The 26,470-nt window shown below is 39.0% G+C and overlaps 1 protein-coding gene across 1 annotated transcript in view; it reads left to right on the top strand.

Moving 5' to 3' along the window:
- The first annotated feature begins 4,863 nt into the window (after positions 1-4,863).
- Positions 4,864-26,470, top strand: part of net1 (neuroepithelial cell transforming 1) — a 34,042-nt gene continuing 12,435 nt past the window's right edge. Inside the window, exons 1-3 of the mRNA XM_023299768.3 lie at positions 4,864-5,021; positions 14,583-14,646; positions 24,551-24,613. Coding sequence (XP_023155536.1) covers positions 4,879-5,021; positions 14,583-14,646; positions 24,551-24,613 — 270 coding nt within the window. The 5' untranslated portion in view covers positions 4,864-4,878. The remainder of the gene's footprint in view (positions 5,022-14,582; positions 14,647-24,550; positions 24,614-26,470) is intronic.

The following is a 26,470-nucleotide window of genomic DNA, read 5'->3' as shown; positions in this document are numbered from 1 at the left end:
ACAAAATGAAAACATGCTGTTAAAATTATTACAATTCAAACACTAAAATCTCTTATGCACAGAAGTGTTCAGACTCTTTTCTGTGGCTCCAGATTGTGGTTGGATTTAACCTGTTTGCTTGAATTACCCCTGTTGTGTCTTCAATTTAATTGGTTGCAAATTGAAGTTTAGAAATGCACACACCTGTGGGTATAAATGTCCTGAACTTTACACTGCATGTCAGGACAGAAACAAACCAGCAAGTCCAAGGAATTCTCTGTAGATGTCTGTTTTGTGTTTTGGTAAAGCAAAGATCAGGATAAGAGTGTAAAGTTCATCTCACCGCTGCAGCTGTGGTCAGCGAACATCTTCCCCAAGAAGCTGGTTTCACATGGTGGTTTAGATGTGTGTTCCCGTTGTCTAGCACCATTTGAAATCAGTGTTCTTGGGGACAGCAGGACAGCTCCGGCAGTGAGAGAGCCTCAGACACAGGACTGCTCCTCCCCTCTGTCGCCACCAAAAGATAACTGATTTCCTCTGGTGCTTAGAGCCCTCTGCAGCCTTCTAGCACCATTTGAAATCGGTTATGAAACTGTGGATCACTGCATCTGTGAGTCGCCAGCAAAACCAGAGAAGAGAACCAGAAGAAAGAGTTTGAAACTTGTGGATGTTGCTGTTTGTTGGAAATATTTATGGATAACAACATGACTTCTAATAAATCTGTTTTACTCATGTCTGTTATAAAAGTGAGTCTCCTTATTGATTGTTTTGGACATCCAGCTGATGTTGCAGTTCTTAATGACTGCCACTAGAGGCTGTTACAAGTCCTGACATGTCATTTTTAGTAGAGCAATGTTTTTATTTTGTTTTTAGTTCCTGGAAGGAGACAGCAGAGATCCTGTCCAGTACACAGGGATGAGGAAAATATTTTTTTATTGGGGAAGATGGAGGGAACTGGACAAATGTCTTGTTCCTTATAGATTTAGCCTTATTGACCAAAGTATATAGTTTACGGGAAGCAGGCATTAAATGGACCACACTGTTGATAAGATGATCCTTTATTGCTCCCCACACCAGGGGAAATTTACGTTCTTACAGCAGCAACATTTTTACAGTAGAAATAAACATTTGTATAGTAATAATTTTATGTAGTATTTATTTAACCAGGTTAGTCACATTGAGATCAGAGATCTCCTTTACAAGGGAGACCTGGCCAAGAGGGCAGCAGCATAGTCACATTAAAAACAATAAACAGTAGCTAAAATTAACAACATTAAAACTTGCTCACATATAACACTTGCACACAGACAAAGTAGACTGTAATGATTTCACCAGAGCTTTAAACTCATCCAGTGCAACAAGGGCTTGAAGTTAAAGTTGAGATCATAGTTTATTCCAAGCATTAGGTGCCGAAAACCTAAAGGCTTTCTTGCCCAGTTCAGATCATACTTTGGGGACAACAAATTGAGTATCCATAGATCGGAGATTGTCATTTCCATAACACACACACAAATAGGATGAAACAATCCCCAGAATGGTTCTATGAATAAACACATACCAATGACTGAGATGTCAGGCAGTCAGTGGTGTCCAGTTAACTTTAGAGTACACAATAATAATAATACCATGTACAGTATTTACAAGCATAAAGAATGAAAATGAATAAATACAGTATTAACAAGCTGTAGACAACAGCGATATAAAATGAATTGTAAAATAAGTGTAAAAATGCAAGATGCAGCAGTGCAAACATTGCTGTGTAAATTTTATTATGGTTTGAGATAATGATGATAACATAAGTCATTTATGTTACAATCAGCCACTGATGCTGATGTTGTAAAATCAGCCGTATCCAGCTAGAATAGTCATTTACCACATTAACAATGTCTAGACTGGATTTATCATTCATTTAATGTTATCTTCATGGGGAAAAAAAACTGCTTTTCAAAAATTTCTAAGTGACTCCAAACTTTTGAACAGTAGTGTATATTTTAAATAATCCATTAAAAAACTAAAATAATCCCCAAATTTCAATGTGAAAAAATTATGGGAAAAGAAAACATTTTGCTGTGTACGGTTACATTCTAAGAGCGCCAGTAAAAGCAGCTTCTCCTTTTGGTTTCACCTCTCATCTAAGTGGCTTGTTCAGTTCTACCTCTTAGGATTACAATGAGCTAGATGACTGAGAAGCTATTTACATTGCTAATTATTTTAAGATTTACATAAATCTTTGATAGATTTTTGATGTGATGCAAGGAATTGAATTATAAATGATCTGCAGTTATATAGCACCTTTCTCCCTTAGTGGTACTCATAGTTCTTTACAATGCTCACACATTTACACACCAATGGTGACAAAGCTGCCCTGCAAGATGCCTGTCTGACGTTGGGAGCAACTTGGGGTTCAGCATCTTTCCTCAGGGTTGACCAATTATTAGCTCAGGAATTAAACATACACAGTTTAGTGGTTGACGATGCTAAATCCACAGCACAAAGGTCACATTTCTTTGAGTTGAGTCTTTCCACTGGAGCAGAGTTCAGATGACAATGGTGCATTTGATCGACTCATCACAGGCTGTTCAACTAAATTAACCTGCAGCTGTTGTTCATCTGTAATATGATTGTGCCTCAAGTTCCTAGCAGAACATTGCCTACCAAGATCACTACTGTGATAGTGGGAAACATCCAAACTTAGTTAAGTGTCAGAAATCAGAATGGTGTTCTGAACAAACAGGAGCTTTTAGGGCATTAGATTAGGTTTTAATCCAAAGCAGCATCAGACAATTACACCATCAGATCGATACATTAAGCTTGGTTCACTGAGAGAGAGAAAAGCAACTTCGACACACATACAGTATTTATTTCATAAACAACACAAGATCTCAATCAGCAAAAGTCCTGTCAACAGAAGGCTGTCTAGTAGCTTCTTGGAGGAAGAGAAGCGTTTCTAAACCACTGCCCAGGAGGGAAATAAGGACAAACAGTTTTGCTGGCTGAAGACATAGCAGCATGTCACTGTGGATGATGGATGGAAAAAGTCCCATTTACTGATAAATTCCAGTTAGAGATTAGCTGCAGTAACAGAAGGATGCGCTAGTATGTGAGGAAACTGACCAGAGAGAGAGAATAATACCACAGGGTATCAAACCCACAATAAAACATGGTTTCTTGAGTATTTGTCTGGAGGGAATGTTTGGTAGTCTGGAGTTGGACATCTGCACTGAATCGACACCACTCTGACCAGGGAGAAGCAGCATTTCATCCTTCAGAGTACATACACATTCACCCAGTCATCAGTTACACTCAGCCACATCTAATCTAAAAAAATATGTACCAAATGACCATTTCAGATGAGATCCCACTTCCCACTGTGTGCTCGCAACAGTTAAGTCTGAAAAACAGTAGCAACCAATGGCTGCTTGTGGGGAAGCCTGTAGGAAGCCTACAGAATTTCTTTTCTTCAAAAATCATGTTTTTATTGTAAAATAACAATAATAATAATAATAAGAAGAAGAAGAATATTTTCTTTTACTGTTAAAATGGATTATTGAGAAATATAAATGCAGTGATTGAAAGAGCTGTTTGACAATTTAGAAATTAGACAATATGGACAATGAAAACAGCAGTAAGATTTAGCATAATATGAACATATCATATATCAGAGAGTGTGACATCTCTGTCTCTATGTGATTATTGGCAGCAAGTACACACATTATCTGCACACAAGATGGCAGTATAAGTAAGAAACAAGAGACCTACTCTGACTCTGCAGTTTTCCATTAAATAAAAAGAGGCCCAGTGTAGGATGATTTAGGCTGGTTTTAAATAAAAGTGACATACACACCCTATACTGTACAAAAAATAGCCTGTACATATATAGAAACTGTCTCCAGTCTGGTATGTTCTCCACATACTGACAAGCAGCACACATACAAATGGATCCATTTCTACTTGAACAAAGTCATTGACCAAAGAAAAAAAGACATCCAACCCATCAAAGATGAGCAAAGAGGATAAAAAAGAGAGACTAATATTTATTTGTCCTTACAATGAACAACTCCTTTTTTTAAAAAAAAAAAGTGAAACCTGGTTTCTGAGTTCAGACTGTTCTCATATTTCTTCCCGAGACTGCGTCTTTTCAGACACCATGAGGGTCCATCTGTCTTGGTGTCGATTAGTCCTCCAGGGATCCAAGACCCACAACCCTCATCACACTTCTACCAGGTGGTGTCTTGGCTCGGCTGTTGGTGCATGTAATTCTATGTTGGCGCAATTTTATTTTATTTTTTTATCTGTTGTGAATTTTAGATATTCATGGATGCATTTGTTTTTGTGTTTGGGTGATATTTAAATTGCAGGTTGTCTATACTAGTATCTCTCAATTTAAATGCAGCATGCTTTTCAGAATTCTGCTTTATTGTCATGAATCAGATTAACAATATTGCCAAAACATCAAGGATGGTGTAATACTACTACTACAAATAATAATAATAATAATAATAATAATAATAATAATAATAATAATAATAATAATAATAATAATAATAATAATAATAATAATAATAATAATAATAATAATAATAATAATAATAATAATAATAATAATAATAATAATAATAATAATAATAATGATACGGAAATTAGATAGACAGATCCGTTCTCTCCAGGCCGCTCATATTCCGTTGTGTTCTCTTATTAGTTAAACTACTGGCCCCGCCCATTCAGTGTAATATCCTAGCAACGAGTTCGTCTCTCCTCCTCTCATTGGTCAATTTTTACATTTCCGCCATATTCAAAAATAGTCACGAGCCTCTGCTATTGTAGTTAGATTTATTGTTTTTCTTCCCTTTAATCCCCTCAGCAGCACGTAATTTAAAACCACAGTAGGTCATATTTCAAATGGGTGAAACCGGTGAAATCCAGGCCCATGTTTCGACTTTAGAGGAACCGAAAAGTGAACCGAGCTCGGTTAATTTAAAGAGGAAGACTTCAGCTGATGAAGAGGAGTTTCAGCTGGAGAACAGCAGCAGGAGTCTGAGACGGTGAGTTGTTTTATTCCTCCCGTTCAGACTCTTAACATAGCTCTCCAGACCTGCAATAAAGAAACTAAAAGTAGCAGCCGTCAGCGCTGCTCCAGTCTCTACTGCTAGTCCAGGCCAGCATTACAATCCGAGCTAACTTTGGATAGCAATGCTTTAGCTTGACATCTTACTATAATATACAGAACGAGACTGTACGGTGCATTTTCTTTGAACGGACGTTTTATTACTTGGAAATACCAAGCTCATTGTGAATAATCATGCAAAACAAGATATCGACTAGTGAAAATACCTACATTGCATTGTTACATAGTTTTAAAGCGACCTGCCGTCATTTTCAGCTGCGTCATAACGCCACAAGGTGGCGGCAAAGGGCCACTGTGGTTATATAAAGTCTGACCTGCCGCCTTTACTGTTTCTGGTCTCTGTATTTTGCAGCTTTTGTTTTATCTCTCTCTCTGTATCTGTGTAATTTAAAATATGTGTTTATTATAATAGTTTGTATGTGTATTATTGCACAGAAATGCTTCGGTTTCATGCATTACAAAAGGCACAAAATAGGCACTGGCACTTGCTCTTTGTTCCAGGTTTTTTGAATTTTGGTTTTTACTCTTTGGTTTTGTTATCTTTAATTATTCTGATGCACTGATAAGTTTTTATACTGTTTGTATGAGCGGAAAACAACTAAAAAAATGTTTGTCTCAATGCAAACTCATGTGCAGAATGATCAGGATGCATAAACAAGGTAAATAAGCAGTTTATCAGTGATGTCACCTAGTCCTAGTTTCAAGCTGTATTTGAGGACAGGTCCACATATTTTCAAACAGTTATGCTGATAAATTACTGCCCCCCTGTGCCATTCTGCAAGAAAACACTCTCCAGTGGGCATGAGAGTGTTGTTTTACGACAGAATAAAAAAAAAAAAAAAAAAAGAAAACTGTTCTTTAAATAATAATGCCTTAAAAACAACAACAATCCATGTTCCAAAATCATTCATAAAATGACTATTTGACTGATAAACTATTGTTTCTTTTAAGCTTATAGCAGTCAATAAACCAGCTGACTGGTTCATATCTATTTATGGTGTGAACTTTGAAATTAGTTAAAGTATAGCAATAAGTTAATTGGTGGAAACTCTACTCAGGCTTTCAGACTGTCCTGCCCTACGTCTGTGTACACCTTTAAAGGTAAGCAGAAAATAGAATGCCTTATATACACTGTTATTCTGGAATCAGGCAACACAGACACTTGTCATTGTCTCTCTTAGCAACATCAATAATTTATTGGCCAGAAACGTGACCAGACTAATAGGGCCCCAGAGCTCAATTACATCAATCCAATGAGTTTTATCTGGTTCTCAGACTGGCAGCTAATAGAATAACAATCAGCATGTTTTGGGATGATAAACCTCTGGGAGAGTTTATGTTGGAATCTTTTGAAAGGCTTTCCATGTTGTGTGCCAAAGTGCACCAGCCCTGCCCAGTGCCCAACTGGCTCTGCAGACAAACATGGAAAAACATAACCCAATATTTGACCTCCATAGCAAGGTTTATGGAAAAAAACTATAAATGTTGAGTGAGAGAAAATAAGGCTTGATTTCCCAAGTGAGATTGGCATTAAACACTAGACTGGCAGTGGAATTTCTCTTTTTCAGTGGTCTTGTTGCCAAGCACGTGCAGCATTTAACCCACAGAGATAAACAGGCTTGGTTGAAAGTTTGTGAACTTGACATTTTAAGGTCATTGGCCATGTAGAGCAGTGTGGTTAGAATATGGGTGGAGGCAGAAATGTATAAATGTTCTTAGGATGCAGTCTAAGCCCCATGAAAATGGGAATGTTTTTCAGTGAACTTCATATAACAGTTGTATGCACATGCACTGCGTACCTGTCAGCATCATGAAAAGTCTGATCGTATATCTGTCTTTGATAGGAGCATTAGAAAAGACAGAGGGGACACGTGGGTTCTGGTGGGGTCATGGCACGGGCTGTTCAGTTTCAGTGTTAGCAGGCTTTAACAAACAAGGGCAGGACTAAAGAGGATGCTAATCCACTGACTCATGGGCCACGCTTCCCTTAACACATAAAAGCAGGTATAGGAAGTGAAAAGACCTTTGTCCCCTCCTGACTGGCAGCAGTGACAGTTGTATACAGAAAAAGTCACACACAGGTACTGTCAACTTTCAAACAAGCCCATCGCATGAGAAACAGGATGTTATTAAGTCTATATCCAATGAGTCATTGACTGATGAAGCTGAATTTTGTGACTTGATCATCTGGTAAGATGCCTACATAGTAGAACAACCAATAAACCATTCCCAGAAATTCAGCATTTATTATGAGTGCTGATTCCCTCTGAGACGGTTATATATTTCAGATATTTAGTTGTTGTTCATCTGTTCACAAGCAGCTTACAAAAGGAAGCAGGGATTTGGTTTCACTCTCAGAAGACACTCTGAAAGACTGCAGAACTGTTGACGTACATAGCAGGACTCTTTGAAGGGTTAAACCTGCTGGGTCAGGAGGTGATCTCACTAACCTCCTCTCTTTTAGCTTACAAGTGGAATAGGGAGAATCAGACAATATATTCCTGGCATTATGAAATGCTTTCAGTTTCAGAAAATAACACGGATAGATAGATTATCAGGTATGGCATTGCCCACTGAGTGCACTTTTCCAAAGTACATTGTATCTTTACACTTGGATTTTTGATATTCGTATTTGTGATTCTTAATTGGCCAAAGGTGTGAATGTTGGTGTATATAGTTGTCTGTCTCCTTGTGTTAGTCTTGAACTGGGCTAACCTGTCCCAGGGATACACTGCCTCTTTTTCAGTGTCAGCTGGGACAAGCTCCACCCTCCTGTCACCTACTATGGGAAAAGGCACGCATAGCTAATGGATGAAACAATGATATTATTTCTAACTAGGATATGAGGAAATTATTTTATAAAATTCATAGTCTATTGATGAACTGTTTAGATTTTTTCGTCATGTGGCCACTAGCCTTTCTCACACCAGGAGTTTTGACCTTTCATAGTAGGAAATGCACAGGTGTTACTGATAATGTTAATGGACCTGTTTTGTTGCACGTAGCATTAAACCAAGCTGACACTGTCCACATTAATCCCAGCTTTATTCCTAAATTGGTGCCCTTGCACAAATTTTAGTTTTGGTATGTTTTGATTGTGCAGTCTTGATAGATTAATTTGTAACAACAACAGCTGTTTCTACTGTTTACCTTCTGAATGTTGAGACTGAGGATAGAATGATGATCACCAAGATAAGATTTGTAGAGTTATAAAATCCTGTTTCTTTGTTATAAACTGCTGTCCAGTGTCTTGGCATCTGATGAGCCTTTAAATTCATAGGCTTTTTGGATCATACTTCATTGTCTTACCAGTATCTGGAGCACTGCACACACGCTAACTCAACCCTTTGTTTTTGTGTTGTTTTCATTCTGAGCCTTTGTTATGCCTGCCAGTTTAAAGTAAATTCATAAGCCATTTAAAAACTGCTGTGTCCACCGTGTCTTCAACAGAGGCCTTTAACAGTAACTGTTGTTGCTGTTCTGAGAGTCAAACTGGTGACCTAGTCGGCAGTGAATTCATTTAATCACTCCTCTGTAATTACAAATAGCCTTGTCTTCTCTGGCACTACTTTCTCTACAATGATTGTTTAGATGAAGCAGTCTGGTATTAAGTCAGTGAGTGGAAAAGCAGTTATGTTTACTTGCTGTAGGCTCTCATCACCAACAAGATTCCCAGCATGTCTTCCTAGTCCAGAGTGAGAAATGCCTTTGTCCCTCTGTGTGATGACATAACACTTGTTAGAGTGTGTGTGTGTGTGTGTGTGTGGCCCAGCCTGATTACTGGATCAATGGTTTTCATTTTACAGCATCATACCATCAACCCCAGTGACTGGCTGCTTCTCTTCTTGGAAGCTCTGCACATTCCCCACACACCTTTGCTTTACCGTCAGAGCACAGCCCGTCTAAACTATTCTGCAACCTGTGTCACTGTTGTTCTATTGAAATGGGCTTGCCATCATTCAGTATCATCGGAAGTAGGAAATCTCTCAAGTAACTCTTGGGTTTGACAACAATGTCGCTTGTATCCAGCAAAAAGGTGACAGCAATTTTCTAGTATATTGCAGTTAACTACACAGTGAACCCTCAAATGAGTGATAAATAACAGGGAATCAGTAAGCCAAGATGTTATGAAAACAAACCACTATCCTAATTATTTACAGGATAAACTTTTCCATGAATTGTTTATAGCAACTGTTTTGCCAGCTATTTGTTTCATTTTACAGTCACAATTTTATAATCAAAGGAGCATATTTCACTCTCTTTAACCGCCAAAGAATAAACAATTCACAACTACAAGGGCACTGAGAGCTGAGATCTCCACCAAGGCTAATTGTCCGCTCTCCTCTGAAATATGAACCCAAAACAAATCTGTACCACAGCCAAAATATTTAATGTTGAATGTCCTGTGTGTGGACTGTAGGTGTGTGATTGCCTTTGACTCCTTCTCCTGCCTCATCTCATGTTTCCCTCATGACTAACATTTGTGATAAAAAGCTTGCAGTTCTTCAGAATTTGGCCACAATGATCTGTTCCTGCGTCACTGCTACGTTACATCTTTATATTTCCCCCTCCGCTGCAAAGCTTATACCATCCTCTGACTGAGCAGCTGCAAATGGTAGTTCTTGACTTCTTAAAATGCTGATTGGCACAGAAAATGATTTCCTAGTCATTACCATGGAAATTTACTGAGATGATCTTGCTGAAGGATACTTGGCATATCACTTTGAACAACACATGTACAAACCCTCATTTCATCACAGTGCAAATTTCCATCGTCATTAATGGTTTCGTTTTCACTGTCCTACAGAAGAAGTGCTGTGTCAAATTTATGATTCTCGGTAATATTACCTGTTGTATATCATACATTTTGAGGAATAACCCACGCAGAATTTCATCACATTGCCATTCTGAAGCATAAACACACCTTGCTGTACTCAATAACAGACAAACCTCAGCCAAACCCTGACTGTCTCTCAGGTGTGTTTTGTCATTCAATATTTGTTTCTCAGGAAGCTAAGGATGTGCAACATTAGAATAAACCTCAGTTCCTAGATCATTCAAAGGGATGACGGGGACAGTATTTGTGTTTCTGTTGGGACGGCAAAAGAAATAATTATTTTTGGCTTTTCTGTAAAATGTAAGAAAATACTGAATAAGGCCCCTTGTATTTTTCAATGTAAAATTTTTCATCTTCAGATTACATATATTAAAAATCATAAAGTTTAAACTTCAACATTTTATACTTATTTATATATTATATAAAGATTGTAATGTAATACCAGACATTTCAGTTTCTTCAGGCTCTTTCTGCAAAAGGCATAAATCACCCCAGATGGACAAGTGAGCTGTGTATAGTGTAGTGTAGTGTAGTGTAGTGTAGTGTAGTGTAGTGTAGTGTAGTGTAGTGTAGTATAGTATAGTATAGTATAGTATAGTATAGTATAGTATAGTGTAGTGTAGTGTAGTATAGTATAGTATAGTATAGTATAGTATAGTATAGTATAGTATAGTAAAGTGTAGTGTAGTGTAGTGTAGTGTAGTGTAGTGTAGTGTAGTGTAGTGTAGTGTAGTGTAGTGTAGTGTAGTATAGTATAGTATAGTATAGTATAGTATAGTAAAGTGTAGTGTAGTGTAGTGTAGTGTAGTGTAGTGTAGTGTAGTGTAGTGTAGTGTAGTGTAGTGTAGTGTAGTGTAGTGTAGTATAGTATAGTATAGTATAGTATAGTATAGTATAGTATAGTATAGTATAGTAAAGTGTAGTGTAGTGTAGTGTAGTGTAGTGTAGTGTAGTGTAGTGTAGTGTAGTGTAGTGTAGTGTAGTATAGTATAGTATAGTATAGTATAGTATGACTGTAAGTGGAGGATTAAAAAAGAGTACATTTGAATACTTCTCTAAAGCATTTCATACCAAAACTGGGACAGCTGATGACACTTCATTTTCCTCTCTGTCCTGCCTTCAAGTTGATTCAGCAGCAGTTTGACAGTTTAAATCTGAACAACACCTGCGCTGACCTCTGACCACTGATTTAACTCCTGGACACCCAGAGAGCTTCTTGTTTTCCTTCCTTTTGTAACTACTGTTGCTAGTGAACAACACATGCTGTTTATCCAAAACACCTTACAGTAGCATCAGTCCTTACATGTCCTACATGGGTGGTCCTAACACAAACTGTATCTCTAATTTAGTGCATGTTGGAGCTCCATCTGAATTATCTGCTCACTTTCTCCTCTCTAATTGTTGATTTTCATTCTATTGTCTCATCTGTGATATCACTTAGATGTCTCAAACAGCTACAGTTGTGTTAAAATGTTCTGGTTTGTGGTCAACAATGAGCATTTTTGACATATTTTTGTAACTATGTAGTGAGACCAATGGGTATATCGTACTCAGTTAATGTCAGTAACAGAACCAGGATTGTTTCAAATGCTGAAAATTGTAACAAAACATTTTTTCTGCATTTCAGGTCCATAGTAACTACTAATGGATAGTGTGATTAAAGTGATCAATAAAGGAAGCATATATGTCTGTTTAGACTATTTTAACCTGTCTCCACTTCTTCCTCTTCTGCATGCCTTTTGTTCATTTATTACATCTAACTTACTACTTTTTGTGTGTCAATTTCAGACCAATGTTGTTAATCTGGACTACTAAACTACAATAGATTAATCAAAGTTATTGTATAATCTACCACTAAGTCCTTTACAGACATGGAATATGTACCATTGCATATGAACCTTGCCAAAATTGAAAAGACATGCGATATTTTGCCTCTAACAAGGAATATTTGACAATATATGAAGTCACACTGTCTAGCTGCTGTCTTGTTAAGTTGTGTGGTCATCTCATCCTCAGTATAAAGGGAGACTAGTTCTTTGATTTCAGCACTGGACCATTCTCTAGCCATTTTTCCAACACACGCAAACTCTAAAGCAATTCCTCTTACAGTCAAACTTGCCAGTTTGGAGCCATATCTGGACTTGTGCTGCAGCTGACTGGTACAATCTCTACTTTAAAACATTAGTCATGGTTATGTTGTGTGTGTATCACTCAATGAGACCTGGTTTATTCAGATTTTATTACTTTGTCTGAATAGTTACGCTGCATTCACACACATTTCTGTATTTAAGTTCCATTCTAAACTTCTAATCAGTGCATATTAACACAGCTGAAAATGCATATCACATGACTATTTATGTACACCAGGCATACGGGTGCTGGTATAAACATAAAGCAGAGGGTTGTTTGCTCAGGGGGAGTCAAAAGGGGGGCTAATACTGATTAATAGTAATCAAGGAGACAGATAACCGATATTCTGAACCCTGAACTCTAATCCTAACTGATATTGTTTGAAATCACAAAGTGACTACAGAGAGAGATGCAACATTTTTAATTAAATTTATTGTATCAGGGATCGGTTAACAAAAAATAACAATACTGATCTAAAAATCTGAATCTAAAAAAAACAGCATATCAGAGCTGCTAATTGGCCAAGTCTCAGTCATCAGTGTGTCCACAAGTCTTCATTTTGTGGGTCCTAAAACACTGTAGCAGGGTGCTTATGAGACATGAGACCAATGCGTTAAATTGCCATCAGATTAACGGAAATGTTGCATGTCTTCAAGGGGCTTAACTCGGGGTAGTAGCTGTGAAATGGTGCTGGAAGTGCTGCAGCTGCCTGCAGTGCTGACTGCAGAAGGACAGTTGGTGTGTGTGCAGTATGACTGGAATGACTCAGCCTTACCATCAGCACTTGCCGGACACACACACAGAACAAGTGTTTCTGAGCAGCTCAGCATTCTCCGGATGCTGATGACTTTTTTGGTCCCACCATGTAAGCCCCCAAGACATACATCTTCAATATCATCAACTATTCTGACACCATTTACGATAATGTGTAAGTTCCAGATTGAGTAAGGAATGCTGAGCAGTGTAGGTGGTTTTCATTCAGGGTGCTGTCGTGCGTGTTTGTTTGATAGTTCTTTTAAACATCCTCAACACTGTCTTAACATGTCATCTTTTGTTTGAAATTTTACCAGTTGCATTGAGGTAACTACACTTATTAGATTTTTATTATTTATTTGAAATTTTCTACATATTTACCTCTAAAACTAATGATATAAATGTTTTTCCTGCAGTGTTTTACATTTTTTGATGAAGATGATGTTTTATGTTTTTATTAACGAAAAACCATCCCAATAAATGCCATGCAGGTTTTTTTTTCTTGGTTTGATATGGGTCTTTGTGGAGTGACTATGCACAACGGTAAACATGAGCAGTCTGCTTCCAGTAAAGGCAAGGAGTCAGTGTTACCTTATTTAACAGAAATCTAAGCATTTTCCACTTATAACTGACCAACTGATACAGAAACTTGTCTCGTAAGCGTGAGAAAGTAAAAATCCAGTTATCAAAACTGTTTCAAAATTGCATTTTTAAAAATTCTCTGCATTTATTGTTTTGGGGCTGGTGAATTTCCTTTGCCTCAAACCTCTTTTATAGATAACGCATCCTTTATGGAGGAAAGCTTTGCCACATGAACGTTTTGAGTCAGTCTTCAGTCTGTTGGCCGTCTGTGTCAAGGCAGTACAAGGTAGTACAATCCATTTCCTTAGTTTCATAAGTTGTACAGTGACTTGGCCTTGTATGGCAGTCTGAAGCACACTTTTTATACAAAGTATTGCATCAGTGTGAAATAGTGCTTCAATAAAATCCAATTTATTGTTGTATGAGACAGATCTTAAGCAGTGCTTTGATGTCTTTTTTTCGCACTGTGTAACCGTCCATTTAGTGAGTGTGATGTGTTGTGTAATTGTCCTCGCTATGACCTTATCCAGCACTGACCTTGTGCTAATGCTTTAACAATCGCACAGGTTCAAGATGAGATGTTTGACATGAGAAGGATTTACAGTTTGCATGGCTGGTTTGGGGGAGACAATCCCTCTGTGGAGCCCCAAAAAAGGAAAAAAAACACCCCAATGTAAAAAGACAGTTGGATGCTGTTCATTTTTTGAGAGGTCAGAAGGTGTGGGATAAAGAGCTCCTCCTTCAAATGTCACAGGGATCTCAGGTCTAAGGACTGCTTAGTGGTTGATGAGGCTTCTTTGAGGAAGTGGACAGGGATCATGTTCCCCTTCCCTCTCTGACTGGGTGGATCCTCATCTGTCAGTCTTGGTCTGAACTGCAGCTACACTATGCTGAGGCTGTGGTAGGTAATGGGAAGCAAATGTTTTCTCAGGACACCTCTGTTCTGAGTCACAATCCTCCTCTTATCACTTTGTGAATGCTTTGAACTCAGCTTTACTCGCTATTTGGCTGGAACTGTAGGTCATTGTGCACTCCACTGGTGGCTTAAATTAATCTCTTCTTGAATATTTCCAGGAAATTGACTTTAAGGTCATGCAACTACAGTGTTAGGCCAGGATAAATAGGCCCTGTAGATTTACCCTCCCTTCTGGTCTCTTGTTTTTTGTTGTCACGCAGGTCATTGCGAAGAGGAAGCTCCTTCACCTTCCTCACCTCAGGACCACAATGGGACTTGAGTTTGGTGAGTGCATGTCTCAGATATTCTTGTTTGCATATCATATAGCTGCAAAACATAAACTTCTAGCTTAGCCACTGTATCACCATTAGGATATAGCAGCGGTGAGTAATTCCACCAAAAAATGGGCCATAGACAAGACAGAAGGATCTGAGCTGTAAGAAGACTGGATACCCACTTCATACACGTTTTACATTTTTTTATACTCTTATGCTGTCTGCACAATTCCTCAAGTTGGCTTTTGGCTTACTCCTGCCCTGTCCTGCAAACTGGGAATGCACTTGAGCGCCACTTCCCGTCATAGTGACTTTGGCTTTAAATCTCGACTCAAAGTTTTCAACAAAGTCTCGGAAACAGTAGCACTGCTCACTGTCACAGCGATGAAAGGCAGCTCACTGTTGGCCCACAGCTGCTGTAACTCAGATAAACCACCCAGACTGGGGGACAGATGTTTTGTTTTACTTTTGCTGGTTCACACTTTGAGAATAATCCTGAATACAATGCAATTGAGTATACATTTTTAATTAGGGCCATATTTTTATTTCATTTGTTATTTATATATTAATAAGTAATCAAAATCACACAAACTATTAATTAGAGCCTATTTGTTAGTTTTTATGAGTCAAATATGTCATTTTTGAGACTTTGTTTGAATGCAAAAGAAGCATGCACAACAAGCCACAGGGTAAACTATAGCCGATCAAAATGTGATCCTTTAGTGAACTCGACTGTCACTACTTTCTCAGCTTTGCTCTTCTCTGAGTATAAATATGACTGGGTGAATGTGAGGAAATAGATGCACCAGTGACACCTTGATTGGTGAAATACATGCATTTGCTATGAGCTCCAATGCTGATCATCTTTTTTACTCTCTTTGTCATTGGTAAAGATTGGTGTGCAAAACATTTTGGGTTGCAGCTTTTTTTGTGTTAAGACAGAAACATTAATTGTGCGAGTTACTTGATTACAGATCAGAATACATGCCACACTAGTAGAGTTTCTGTCTTCACTTAATCTTTCATTCATGTCAGTAATTTAAATTCATAAAGAAGATTTTAGCCAAATGTGCTAAATGTATTATCATATAGCTGTTGTGTTTAATATGTCAGGTAAGTTTTTTTTTTTTTTTAGTAGATTTTTAGCTTATTGTTCACTATTTTTAAAATCGTCCAATTATCTAGAGTTCCTATTGTAACAAATAAGGCACTCAAGTGCTGCATACTGTCAATAAGAAAAAATAGAAAATCTCCGTAACTCTCTATTCTATAACTCTAACCTGAAATAACATTTTAAAATGTTTTATTAAGACAAAGTATTCATAATCAACCATTAAGGCTAGCGGTGCAATTTCAGCTTAAGATCTGCACAAAGTAACACTGTCTTTCTTTCTGTCTGAGTTAAGCTAAGTTTGGGCTTCGTGTTTACATTCAGTGTGACCTCCACATTATGGCTGGTTGATTGGTTACAGGTTCTGGAGGAGAAGAAAGGATGATTAAAAATTTTAACTGAGTTAAAGCATCATACAAGATGAATAAAAATCAAACTGAAGCTTCTAAGAATAAATCTACTAGTATGCTAATGGAGACAGACAATGACTGGTTCACTGCCGTTCCAGGCTCATGTCTCAGAAGTGCAGGAACATTGATAAGCTTTCCTGATATTATTTCTTTTAGATCACATGCTGGAATTGAAATCTCATATGGAACAAGACAGAATGATTAAACATACTGTTACACCCCTATCAGATACATTTAATCAGCATTTTGGTAAATATCGATTAAACCTGACATCAACAGATAAGCACTATTAACCCTTTCAACCAAATGGTTGCACCACCTCTTCCTGTTAATTATTTTTCGCAGTAAGATGTAGCAAATGTCAAATGAAATGGCACCGCATGACCTTTCCAACGATGCTAGTTGCTTCTCTGTGACAAATTATTGATTAAAAATAAATACATTTGAATTTGCACTGAAATTTACCTGTAGTTACAACTTGCATCCACCTCCACACCCATTCCTCTTATTTGAATTAATCTTGAACTTGTCATTGAATAAATATGGTAACATCTACTAGTACATCTGTAAATATCTTTTCAATACAATCATTGCATGTCACCAAAGTAATGTTTTAATGTTGTGAAGATAGATCAATTTTCCTCAAAATCAAATCTTTAATAATATCTTTACTCATTTTCACACTCTTGCTTCTTGGTTGAATGAATCAAAATGCCCGGATTGTTTCATTATGTAGGCCTTCTGCAACCTAACCTTTCCAATGGTACAAGTTACTTCTCTGTGCAACAAAGAGTTATCAAGTTTTGAAATGATCTCTCCACTTCCACTTTCTTTAACAAAATAAACACAATAATGATCATTTGCAATTATTTAAAAGTCGAGGTCAAAAGTCGGAGGTTACCTTTGTGCTAGAATGCAAGGGGGATCATAGTGGCCAATGGGGGCCCCTTTTTAGGAATGAGGAAGCAAACATTTGACTGGTTTGCCACCTCTGCGAGTAGGCTACTGTATGAGAACACATCAATAAGACAGTTATTCCATCAGGCATACAAGTCATATAGTATCTCACCATCGTGGTTCTGTTATTGCCAGAATCTCCCCAACACAATTAGGAAAAGATATGTGTATTGCCAGCATTTTATGGTGAGATACATATAAAAACTAAAATGTTATATCAAATGACGGAAAATCTGGATAGTTTAGACTGTTCAGAAAAAAAACAAGATGCAACATGAATGGCTAGCCCTAATATAACCAAGATAAGAGCTTAAACGTAATGGTAGGGAAATTACCTTGAAAATAGTCTGGGGCTTATAGGTTTGAAGACTTGGATGGGTTTCAGGACCAAAAACAATGCCTAGTTTATATGCACGCTTGTCTGACTGTGCTTAAACAAAAAAATCTGTAAAGTAATTACAAAGGCATGTGCTTTGTGCTGAGGAGTTTACCTTGCAAGTACAAATAGATAGTTCAAATGAGAACAATAAACAACAGTCATCATAATGACAGAAAGGTTGCATTGAACAGTTGTTGGAACAGATCTGATCTATGGCTGTACTGTTGCAAGTGTGGCAGTAGTTTGAAAGTTATTGTCCTGAGGAGCGCAGCACCCATCCAAAATCTTGGCCTTGTTGTAATGTCTGCTTAAGATCCTCTATACTTGACCTTCAGAGTAATCACCAGCCTTGATTCTTGTGCCTTGGTTTTCAAGTGCTATCAGTTAAATGACATCTATAAAATTTGTTCTGCATTCCAGGCCAGCTTTCTCCTTGGCGTGTGTCTCCATCTACTGTAATACGTTACTTGGGAACTGTGATGTCTGTTGTTGTGTGGCTCCTTCGTGGCCTGCTCATGTAGCCAGAAACCAAAAGTCTAGATAAAGAAAATCCAGGCTGCTCAGATTTCTTATCCCCCCCTACCAGAGGAGCATAATGGCCTACAAAGCGCTGCTGTCTGTAAAAGCCTGGCCTGCTTGTGGTTTACAGTCCGCCTTAAATGAGACGAGCTGATTAGAAACAGAAAAGAGCGAACAGATTAGACAGTGAACAGCATGAGGAGTGTGTAGGCATTCTGGGGTTTACAGCTGCCTGAAACACAATCCATCGCTCATCTGAAGGCAGAGGAGGAGAAATAAAAGCAGAGAAAAAGGCCAACAGCTCTTTATCTTGTGCCAGCCTGCTGCCTTTGATTCGCAAACATTGCACGCTTAGCTCATCCACCAAAACCATGTGGAACTTGTTAGCTCACCCTTTCAATATACTCTCCCTCAGTTTTTCTGTTATTTATAAATCTACCAAAGAGCAAGCAATAAAAGAAACCTGGAAGTGTCTTGGTCTCAGTGCCCCTCTTATCTCAAGCCTGCCACTCTAAGCTTGAAGGTTTTGCCAAGACTTTGAAAAAAGTTTAGCCAGCTCCAAGGGCTTTGAAGTGGTTAGGGGGGATTTTTCTTTTTACCTCTGGCTGGGGCTGGGCCAGGTATAGGTTGGAGTGAATTGGCCCCCAAGCGAACCTTGGAAGCAGGCGAGGCGAGCATTCCCTGGGCGCTTGGTGCATTCTCTCAGACTACATCAGGCAAGAGGCCTCGAGGGGCTTTCTGTCATGGTGAGAATATGAGTCCGGTTTCCTGCCCAATGCCAAGGTGGAGGAGATCAAACCAAACTGCTATTTGGTGGAATGTGAAGATAATTAACAATAGCAAGAGTCAGAGTCTGAGCTTTCTGTCTCTTCAAGCAACAAGTTCAGGCAGCCAGAGATGTCAGTCTATGGCGTGGCCTGTCTGATAAGCAGCATTCCAGCTTTAATCAGATGATGTGATTTAATGTGGCTGCCAGCTGCTGAGTGGTGTCGAGCTTTTCACGCAAACACTGATAATTATTGTGGGATGGCCTTGCCCATATCAACATCAGTTTATATTAAAACTGAGACTGACTTTTTCAACTGCTGACTTAATTTTCCTGAACATTCCACAGAGAACATGATTTATATCACTGAACCTTTGATAACACGTGCTACTCTCCACAGGATACTCATTTATTTCAGTCAGAGATCCCAGTGCAGCTGCATCGTCCCTCTGCAGAAACAATGCACTTTGATGTTGCAGTGCAGCTGTTCAGTGTCTTGGATTCATGCCTCTTAATAGTTGATAACACGTGTTAACTAAAATTAATTTTGCCTGTTTACTAGCTTTCTGTGATGTTACAGATTTTTGACAGGAGGTCATAAATGTATGTTGTAATACCATAGTCAGTGAGCATATCTGATCAGTGTCTTTCATTTAAACGAAATCACTAAATCCACTTCTTCAAAGTCACATACAAATTTCAGATATAAAAGAGAAATGAAAAATAGGTAAACGCTGCTATTTAGCATTTTTTCCAGTGTTTTAAATGGGGGTAAAACCATATTTGTACATATTGTGGAAACTGTATCTTGAGGTTTCGTGGCTCATATTCTCAGGTTGACTGGACAACAACTGGCATTGCTGGAAGACATACTGCATAGACAATGAACACTGACACAAAGTATTTGTCATGCTTTTTCTACAAGTTCTTGTAGCATTACCTATTTGCATTATCAAAGCAATATTCAGTTGTAAACAGGCCATATTTCTCAAACGAAAACAATGGCTGCAAGTTGGCTGTCATGAAGTGCCGTCTGATGAGTCGACCAAACGCACTTGAATGTTGTCTGAACGCTGCTTCGATGGAAAGATGCAACTCAAGGAAATCTGACCTGACTGAAACGGTAACTGATGCTAATCTGCTGCCGTTTGATTGCTGACCTGGAAAAAGAGCATCTGAAATATGTTTTCTTCATTTTAGGTGTCAGAGCTTCTTGTATTTTCAAATGTTTCTCAATCGTCAAACTTTCTGACAATTTGCAGATTTACTGAAAAGTAAGTATAACAGATTTTTCATATGATCTGAGACATCTGGACTCCAGTGTATAGACTTTTTATGGAGCAAAGTTTAATTGTGGTTTTACTCCGGCCTTAAAACATAACATCTTAGCAATGTAAATACATTACAATTGGATGTATGACTTCAGGATACCTGCAGCTCCACACTTTTGCTCGTCAAAGTGCTCAAAGTCACCCTGCAGAGTTCTCACACTTGTTCTTTAATTTTAAAGAAGGCTGTGTTTCAGCTCCTGGTTTTACTGTCATTTACATGTGACTAAGATGGAACAGAACAATGCTGGGTGGGGGAGGGTTTCTACCCCATCAGCTTGTTACTATGCTCCCACCCCTTCACAAAACATAAATCTTTCGCTCTTCAGGATAACTCAAAACATTTTGTGGCAGAACTGTAATACATACAACATAGCCAGAGTTTTTAATGTTTACATTTCTATCTTTCCTATTGCGTTCCTTATTTATCTCACTGTTTCTTTGTCTCTTTACCCTTCCTCTTCCTGTCCGTTCAGCAAATATTTATTTTCCTTTTCACCAAACCGTCAGACTGTACAACGTCAGCTTTTCTTGGCTTGTTTGGCACTAATTTAATGCACTCCTGGGTCAGAATGAGCTGTTTGTGAGGTCAGTGGACAGATTTTTCTTTGAACATCCAACCCATGATGTCATGGTAATATGAGACTGCGATACTGTTTGAATTGCGGCAGACAACAAATCTCTCAGTAAGCTGGTATCTGAAGACAGAAAAAGCAAACCCTATCATTGTCTGTGTCTGAAAGTGTTGAAACTTGTGTGTAGTATTAGTGGTTGTGTATCATGGCTGTTACTTTATGTTTTTGTTGTCTGTCCACATCATCGTCCCTTTTATGTAACATACAAATCTGTCAGTCACTCCCCAGATGAGTAACAGTGTGATCTAGAACAGTTTCTATAGCCTGTGTGTGTGTGCGTGCGTGCATGCGTGTGCGTGTGCGCATGTGCGATGAGCAGAGAGGGATCCGTGTTTGATGAGTCAGAGTATTGAGCCCAGCCCACCATTTGAACAAGTCGCTGCTTGGGGCGTGTTGTTTCATATGCGAGTTGCTGACAGAGGGATTTCCAGAGGTGGCAGGAACACGGCTGTTAATTTTCTCCTCCTTTTCCCAACTGTGTCTGGTTTTGCACAGAGATTACTCTCGTGTCATTTTTATCTTATGTGTGAGACCTGAGGTTAAAGCAATATTTAACTTGGAGGGAGCTTTCACACTTTGCACGCACACTTCATGGACAGTGAGCTGCTGACTTCAGCTCACCTGCTGCTCTGTACCCAACAGCACTTTTCAGGCTTTTCTTAGTCTCCCTATTATGTCAAGCGTCTTCATAACCTAGTCTGAATGTTCTTCTTGTATATATAACTCCTGCCCAGGAGGATTATTCTACTTTCTAGTCGGCTGGGAGGGCCCTGTTCCATATATGATGCTGAGATCAGGTCTTTGTGTGACTCACAGCATCTGCTGCAAGGACTTCTTGTTGCTCTTGTGGCTGAAAATAATTCTTTGTGACTTTAGCTGGCTCTTTGGACTCATGGTCCAGCTGCAGAATGAAACTGTTACTAGTTAAATGGCTCCTTGATAATATTGTGTAATGGACAAGAATACAGCTCTTAAGTGCCTGAAACTCTTATACAGTACTGTATCTCTGGGTGGAACAGAATATGTGGTTTAGATAGAGTGATTTAAATTAAATCCTTCAGATGGGATTGGATCACTTCGAAGTGGCCTGGGGAATACAGCATGATGTACAGAGATGGTGGAGATACTGTTAATTTTAAACCACTCACATCGCTCTCACCTGCATTGCTAGGTCAGGAGAAGCTAAATGAATAAACAAGACTTCAGGCACATTCTTATGCAAAGTAAACTAAGTATTTGCCACATGACATCTAAACACACACCTTGTAATATACTAAGCTGCTTGTTGCTCTCTACCTAACTACCTAGCTAACTGAAATGGTGTAATCCTTGTTGTTGACACTTCGGTTTAAGGTGTCTGAAAACCATCGCAGTAGATGTAAGAGTAGTAATAACTGATTAGCTCCTGACATTGATTATCTTCATTGTTTTAATAGCTTTATCTAATTTCCTATTTGACTGGTAGCTTAACTAAAAACCTCCTGTGAAACTCCTCTGCTCTGCTAGGCTGGAGCACTGAATCAATGCCTACTAACTAGTGAGTTACACAATGTGTAGTTGTTTGCAGCTCTGTTCATGGCCTCGTATTAAGACCCAAACCGACTCTGAACAAACCATAGCCTTCATTGTTATGCTAACAATCAGACACAACAAGGCTAAAGAAGTACATGCAGGAGGCAATATTTAAGTGTTTTGGTGAAGCTTTTGACCAGACCCCTCTTAAATTTTATGGATGTGGGAAAACAAACAGGTTAACCCAACAGAGAGGAAATGCTTCCCACCACCACCACTACTCCACTTTTACACAAACACAGACACAGCTCACTCATCCCTGACCATTATGTCTCTCTTTTTGGCCGTCCTCACCTCACTGGTCAATCAGGTCTTGACGTCCTGTGTGTCAAGTCAGAAGCACTCAGGCCTAATGGAGTGTAGTAACGGAGCCCCAGGGGTCCCAGAGGCCACCAGTGCCCCTCAAGACTTTTACAACCTCAATAGGCCAGACTACTGTTCTCACCTGCTAACTGACTTCTCTCTGACTGACTGACCACATGCAAGTGTTAAAGTGCATTGCTGCCTAATTAAGCTTTTCCTGTTCCCAGTGGGACTTCCAGCAGTGTCTATTGTAGCTTTACAAAAGCGCTGCCAGAGCAATGAGCATAATTGGCCTGAAGTGCGAGCAGGGAACAAGGTAGCTGTAAATTTCTCTACATGTTAGTCTTGCCTCTTCATCCAAACAAGAATGTGTACTCCACCACAAGGCAGAGAAAGCATGTGCTACATATTGAGAGGGTTTTGCCGGTGGATTCCCAATCATAGATAATTGTATGTTTCGTTAAAACACTCTAAGATAAGATAAGATAATCCTTTATTGCTCCCTACACCAGGGTAAATTCACATTGTTACAGCAGCAACATTTTTACAGCAGCAATAAACATAATAATAATTATATGTACAAGGATGAAAAATGAAAATGAATAAATACAGTGTTAACACACTGTAGACAACAGCAATATAAAGTGGATTGTAAAATAAATGTGTAAGTGCAAGATGCAGCAGTGCAAAAATTGCTGTTTATATTATGGTTTGAGATGATGCTGATGATATGATATAGTCCAGTTTATGTTCACATCAGCCATGGATGCTGATGTTGTACAGTCTTACAGCAGATGGTATGAATGACCTGCGATAGCGCTGCTCCTTGCAGGGTGGATGTCTCAGTCTGCTGCTGAAGGAGCTGCTTAAAGACCCCACAGTGTCATGCAGTGGGTGAGAGGGATTGTCCATGATGGATGTGAGCTTTGCCAACATCCTCCTCTCACCTACCTCCTCTATGGAGTCCAGGGAACAGTCCAGGACAGAACCGGCCCTCTTGACCAGTCTGTTTAGTCTCTTTCTGTCCCTGTCTACGCTCCCCAGCAGACCACTGCATAGAAAATAGAAGACGCTACCACAGAGTCATAAAATGTCCGGAGCAGAGTCCTGCACACTCCAAAGGACCTCAGTCTCCTCAGCAGGTGGAGACGACTTTGGCCCTTCTTGTACAGGAACTCTGTATTGTGTGACCAGTCCAGTTTATTGTTGAGGCGAACACCCAGGTATTTGTATGTGTCCACCATCTCAATGTCCAAACCCTGGATGTTCACCGGTGCAGTCTGAAGTGTCTTCCTCCTGCGGAATCAATGACCATCTCCTTTGTCTTACTGTCGTTGAGCTGAAGATGGTTTAGCTCACACCAGTCAATGAAGTCAGAGATGACAGTCCTATACTCCTGCTCGTCCACCTCAGACACACTACACAGAGTTGTAGTGGAAGTCTGATGTGCACAGGGTGAGGAGAAAGGGGGAGAGCATTGTCCCCTGTGGGGCCCCCATGCTGCAGACTACCACATCAGACACACAGTCTTGAAGCCTCACGTACTGTGGTCTGTTGGTGAGGTAGTCGATGGTCCAAGCAGCCAGGTGACAGTCTACTCCCGCTCCTTCAAGCTTCACCCTGAGCAGAGAAGGCTGGATTGTGTTGAAAGCACTGGAGAAGTCAAAGAACGTGACCTTCACATTGCTGCTGCAAACTGCTACTATAGACTATAGTGAGGGTGGGCAGACAGACAGACAAACAGGGAGACTACAGTCGGGCAAAAAGTGTATTCTGTGTGTATTCCTGACTCAAGCTAATTGTTTACTGTAAGTGTCCGTGGCAGACGTGACTCCTCATACTGTGCATCATGACGATATTTGATGATACGGCGGCATGTTCCTGTGATACGTTGAAAATTCCCACTAACATCGAGTCTGTTTATGTCTCCACAGAAGCGGAAGCGCAGAGAGAAGGATGACAGCGACGCAGTCAGCCTCTGCAGCTTCGACTTTAAGGTAAAACACATCATCAGACATACTTTTGAATGTTTGAGCCCCCTGTGCTGCTTTAAAGACCAGCTCTGTCAGTCACAGTCCACACACTTTTTAACTTTACATTTATTTACTTTCATTTCCCTAAATGAAAGTTGAATGCAATGGGGGCTACAGTGATGGTTTTACAACAGAGATTAGAACCAACTAAGGCTTAGCATGATAACAAGCCGATAAAAGAAAGACAAGTAAAATAAAGGACAATATCAAGGTAGGTTGATTTGTTATGGCCCTATCTAATGTAGTCTTAATATTTTCAAAGAAATTACCAATCATCCTGACTTGCTCTTCCTCTCCTACTGAAAAGCTATTCACAGTACAGAAATACTTTAAAATAAAGTCTTAGGCCAAATATATTCATCACACTTTAAAGTTTATGCAGTTGTTCCACATATATAACCTAAGCCTAAATTTTCCCACAAAAATCTCCAGTATGCAGAATTTAAAAAACAGAGAGCTACAACTAGTTTTGCGAGGCCAAATCTTTATTAACAGAACTAAATAACATCCAGTCTAATTTATCAACAATACTATAATAATTTCCAGTCAGTAGATTTAATTTTTGTTTAGTTAGCTATACTTTTACTACATGAATTGTTGAAAACTAAGACTATGAGTTCCATTAATTATATTTTGTAGCAATAGTTGTGTAGCAATAGTCTTTTTCCAGTAAAGATTAACTGCCAAAAAATAATTGCAGGGTAAAAAAAGACCCATCACTGTTTACTGGAGCTGGTGTTTGTCCCACCCAAAACAACAAAAACAAGTAGCATTTATCAGCTATGGCCAAGATTCTGGCTTATACGTGTGGGTAAATATCCCTATCTGAAACTTGTTGTCAACAAATATGTAGAGCAGAGAGAGTGTTGCCCAGTAACTGTAGATATGCTCCAGATTTCTTGTACTTCATGGTGCGCTATCAAACATTCAAATCCAGGTTTTGTACACTTTTAAGAGACGTTTGATAGTAACAGAAACATTATGTTGCCGAACTGTAAACTGGTGGTCTTATCTGATCCCTTCCTGTATCTGACGTCTGTGGTCCCGCTGTTTATTCAGAGCATATCATCAAAATGACTAAGCTTATCACTGGAAGACATCTCGATAAAGATTGTGTTTGTTTGGTGAAGAGCCAGTTAAGTCTGCTGTTAGTTACGCCAAAGCCAATTCATCTGTATAGAGATTTGACAGGTAAGAAGAAGGAAAATGTATCACACTGGGTGTGTGGGTGTTAAATGAGCACACCTACTCATATGCACACAAAGATCTGTCAGTGCTATTCTCATGTGGGATGATCTTGTCATAACTGAACACCCTTTAGCTTTAGGCACATTTCACTACACTCCCAGTCATTTAAGATTTCCACGTGGATATTTCAGTGGAAGTCTGCTATAGCTTTTTCACAGTTTGCTTTGGTTGCTTCTTCTTTTCTTTGAAATATTTGACTGTAAACCTCCTCTCCTGCTAAGGATAACATCAACTGACCAAACAGTTTACAATCAACCCGTCGCCTATCTCCATCTTTTCTGTCTCCATGTAGGCTGCTTTTGCTGTACACCCACATGAGAGGGATTAGCAGAGACAAATAGCCCGGACTTCAGTAACCAGTCAGATCAGTTGGTCTGATTTAACTAAACAAAGCTGATATGGTGTTTTTTTAGAGTCCCGGGGGCCACTCCTTGATTCAAATCAGAGCAGCACTCTGTGTTTTGCTATGGCTTTATTTTATTTTCTAATTGAGCTGCATCCAGTGCAGGCTAATCCCTTCAAACTCTGCTCCACACACAGAGGCAGTTGTTGGAGAAATCCTTTGTTAACCAT

This window comes from Amphiprion ocellaris, chromosome 21, assembly GCF_022539595.1.
Source record: "Amphiprion ocellaris isolate individual 3 ecotype Okinawa chromosome 21, ASM2253959v1, whole genome shotgun sequence".
NCBI lineage: Eukaryota > Metazoa > Chordata > Actinopteri > Pomacentridae > Amphiprion > Amphiprion ocellaris.
This window is presented reverse-complemented; position numbering and strand designations above follow the sequence as displayed.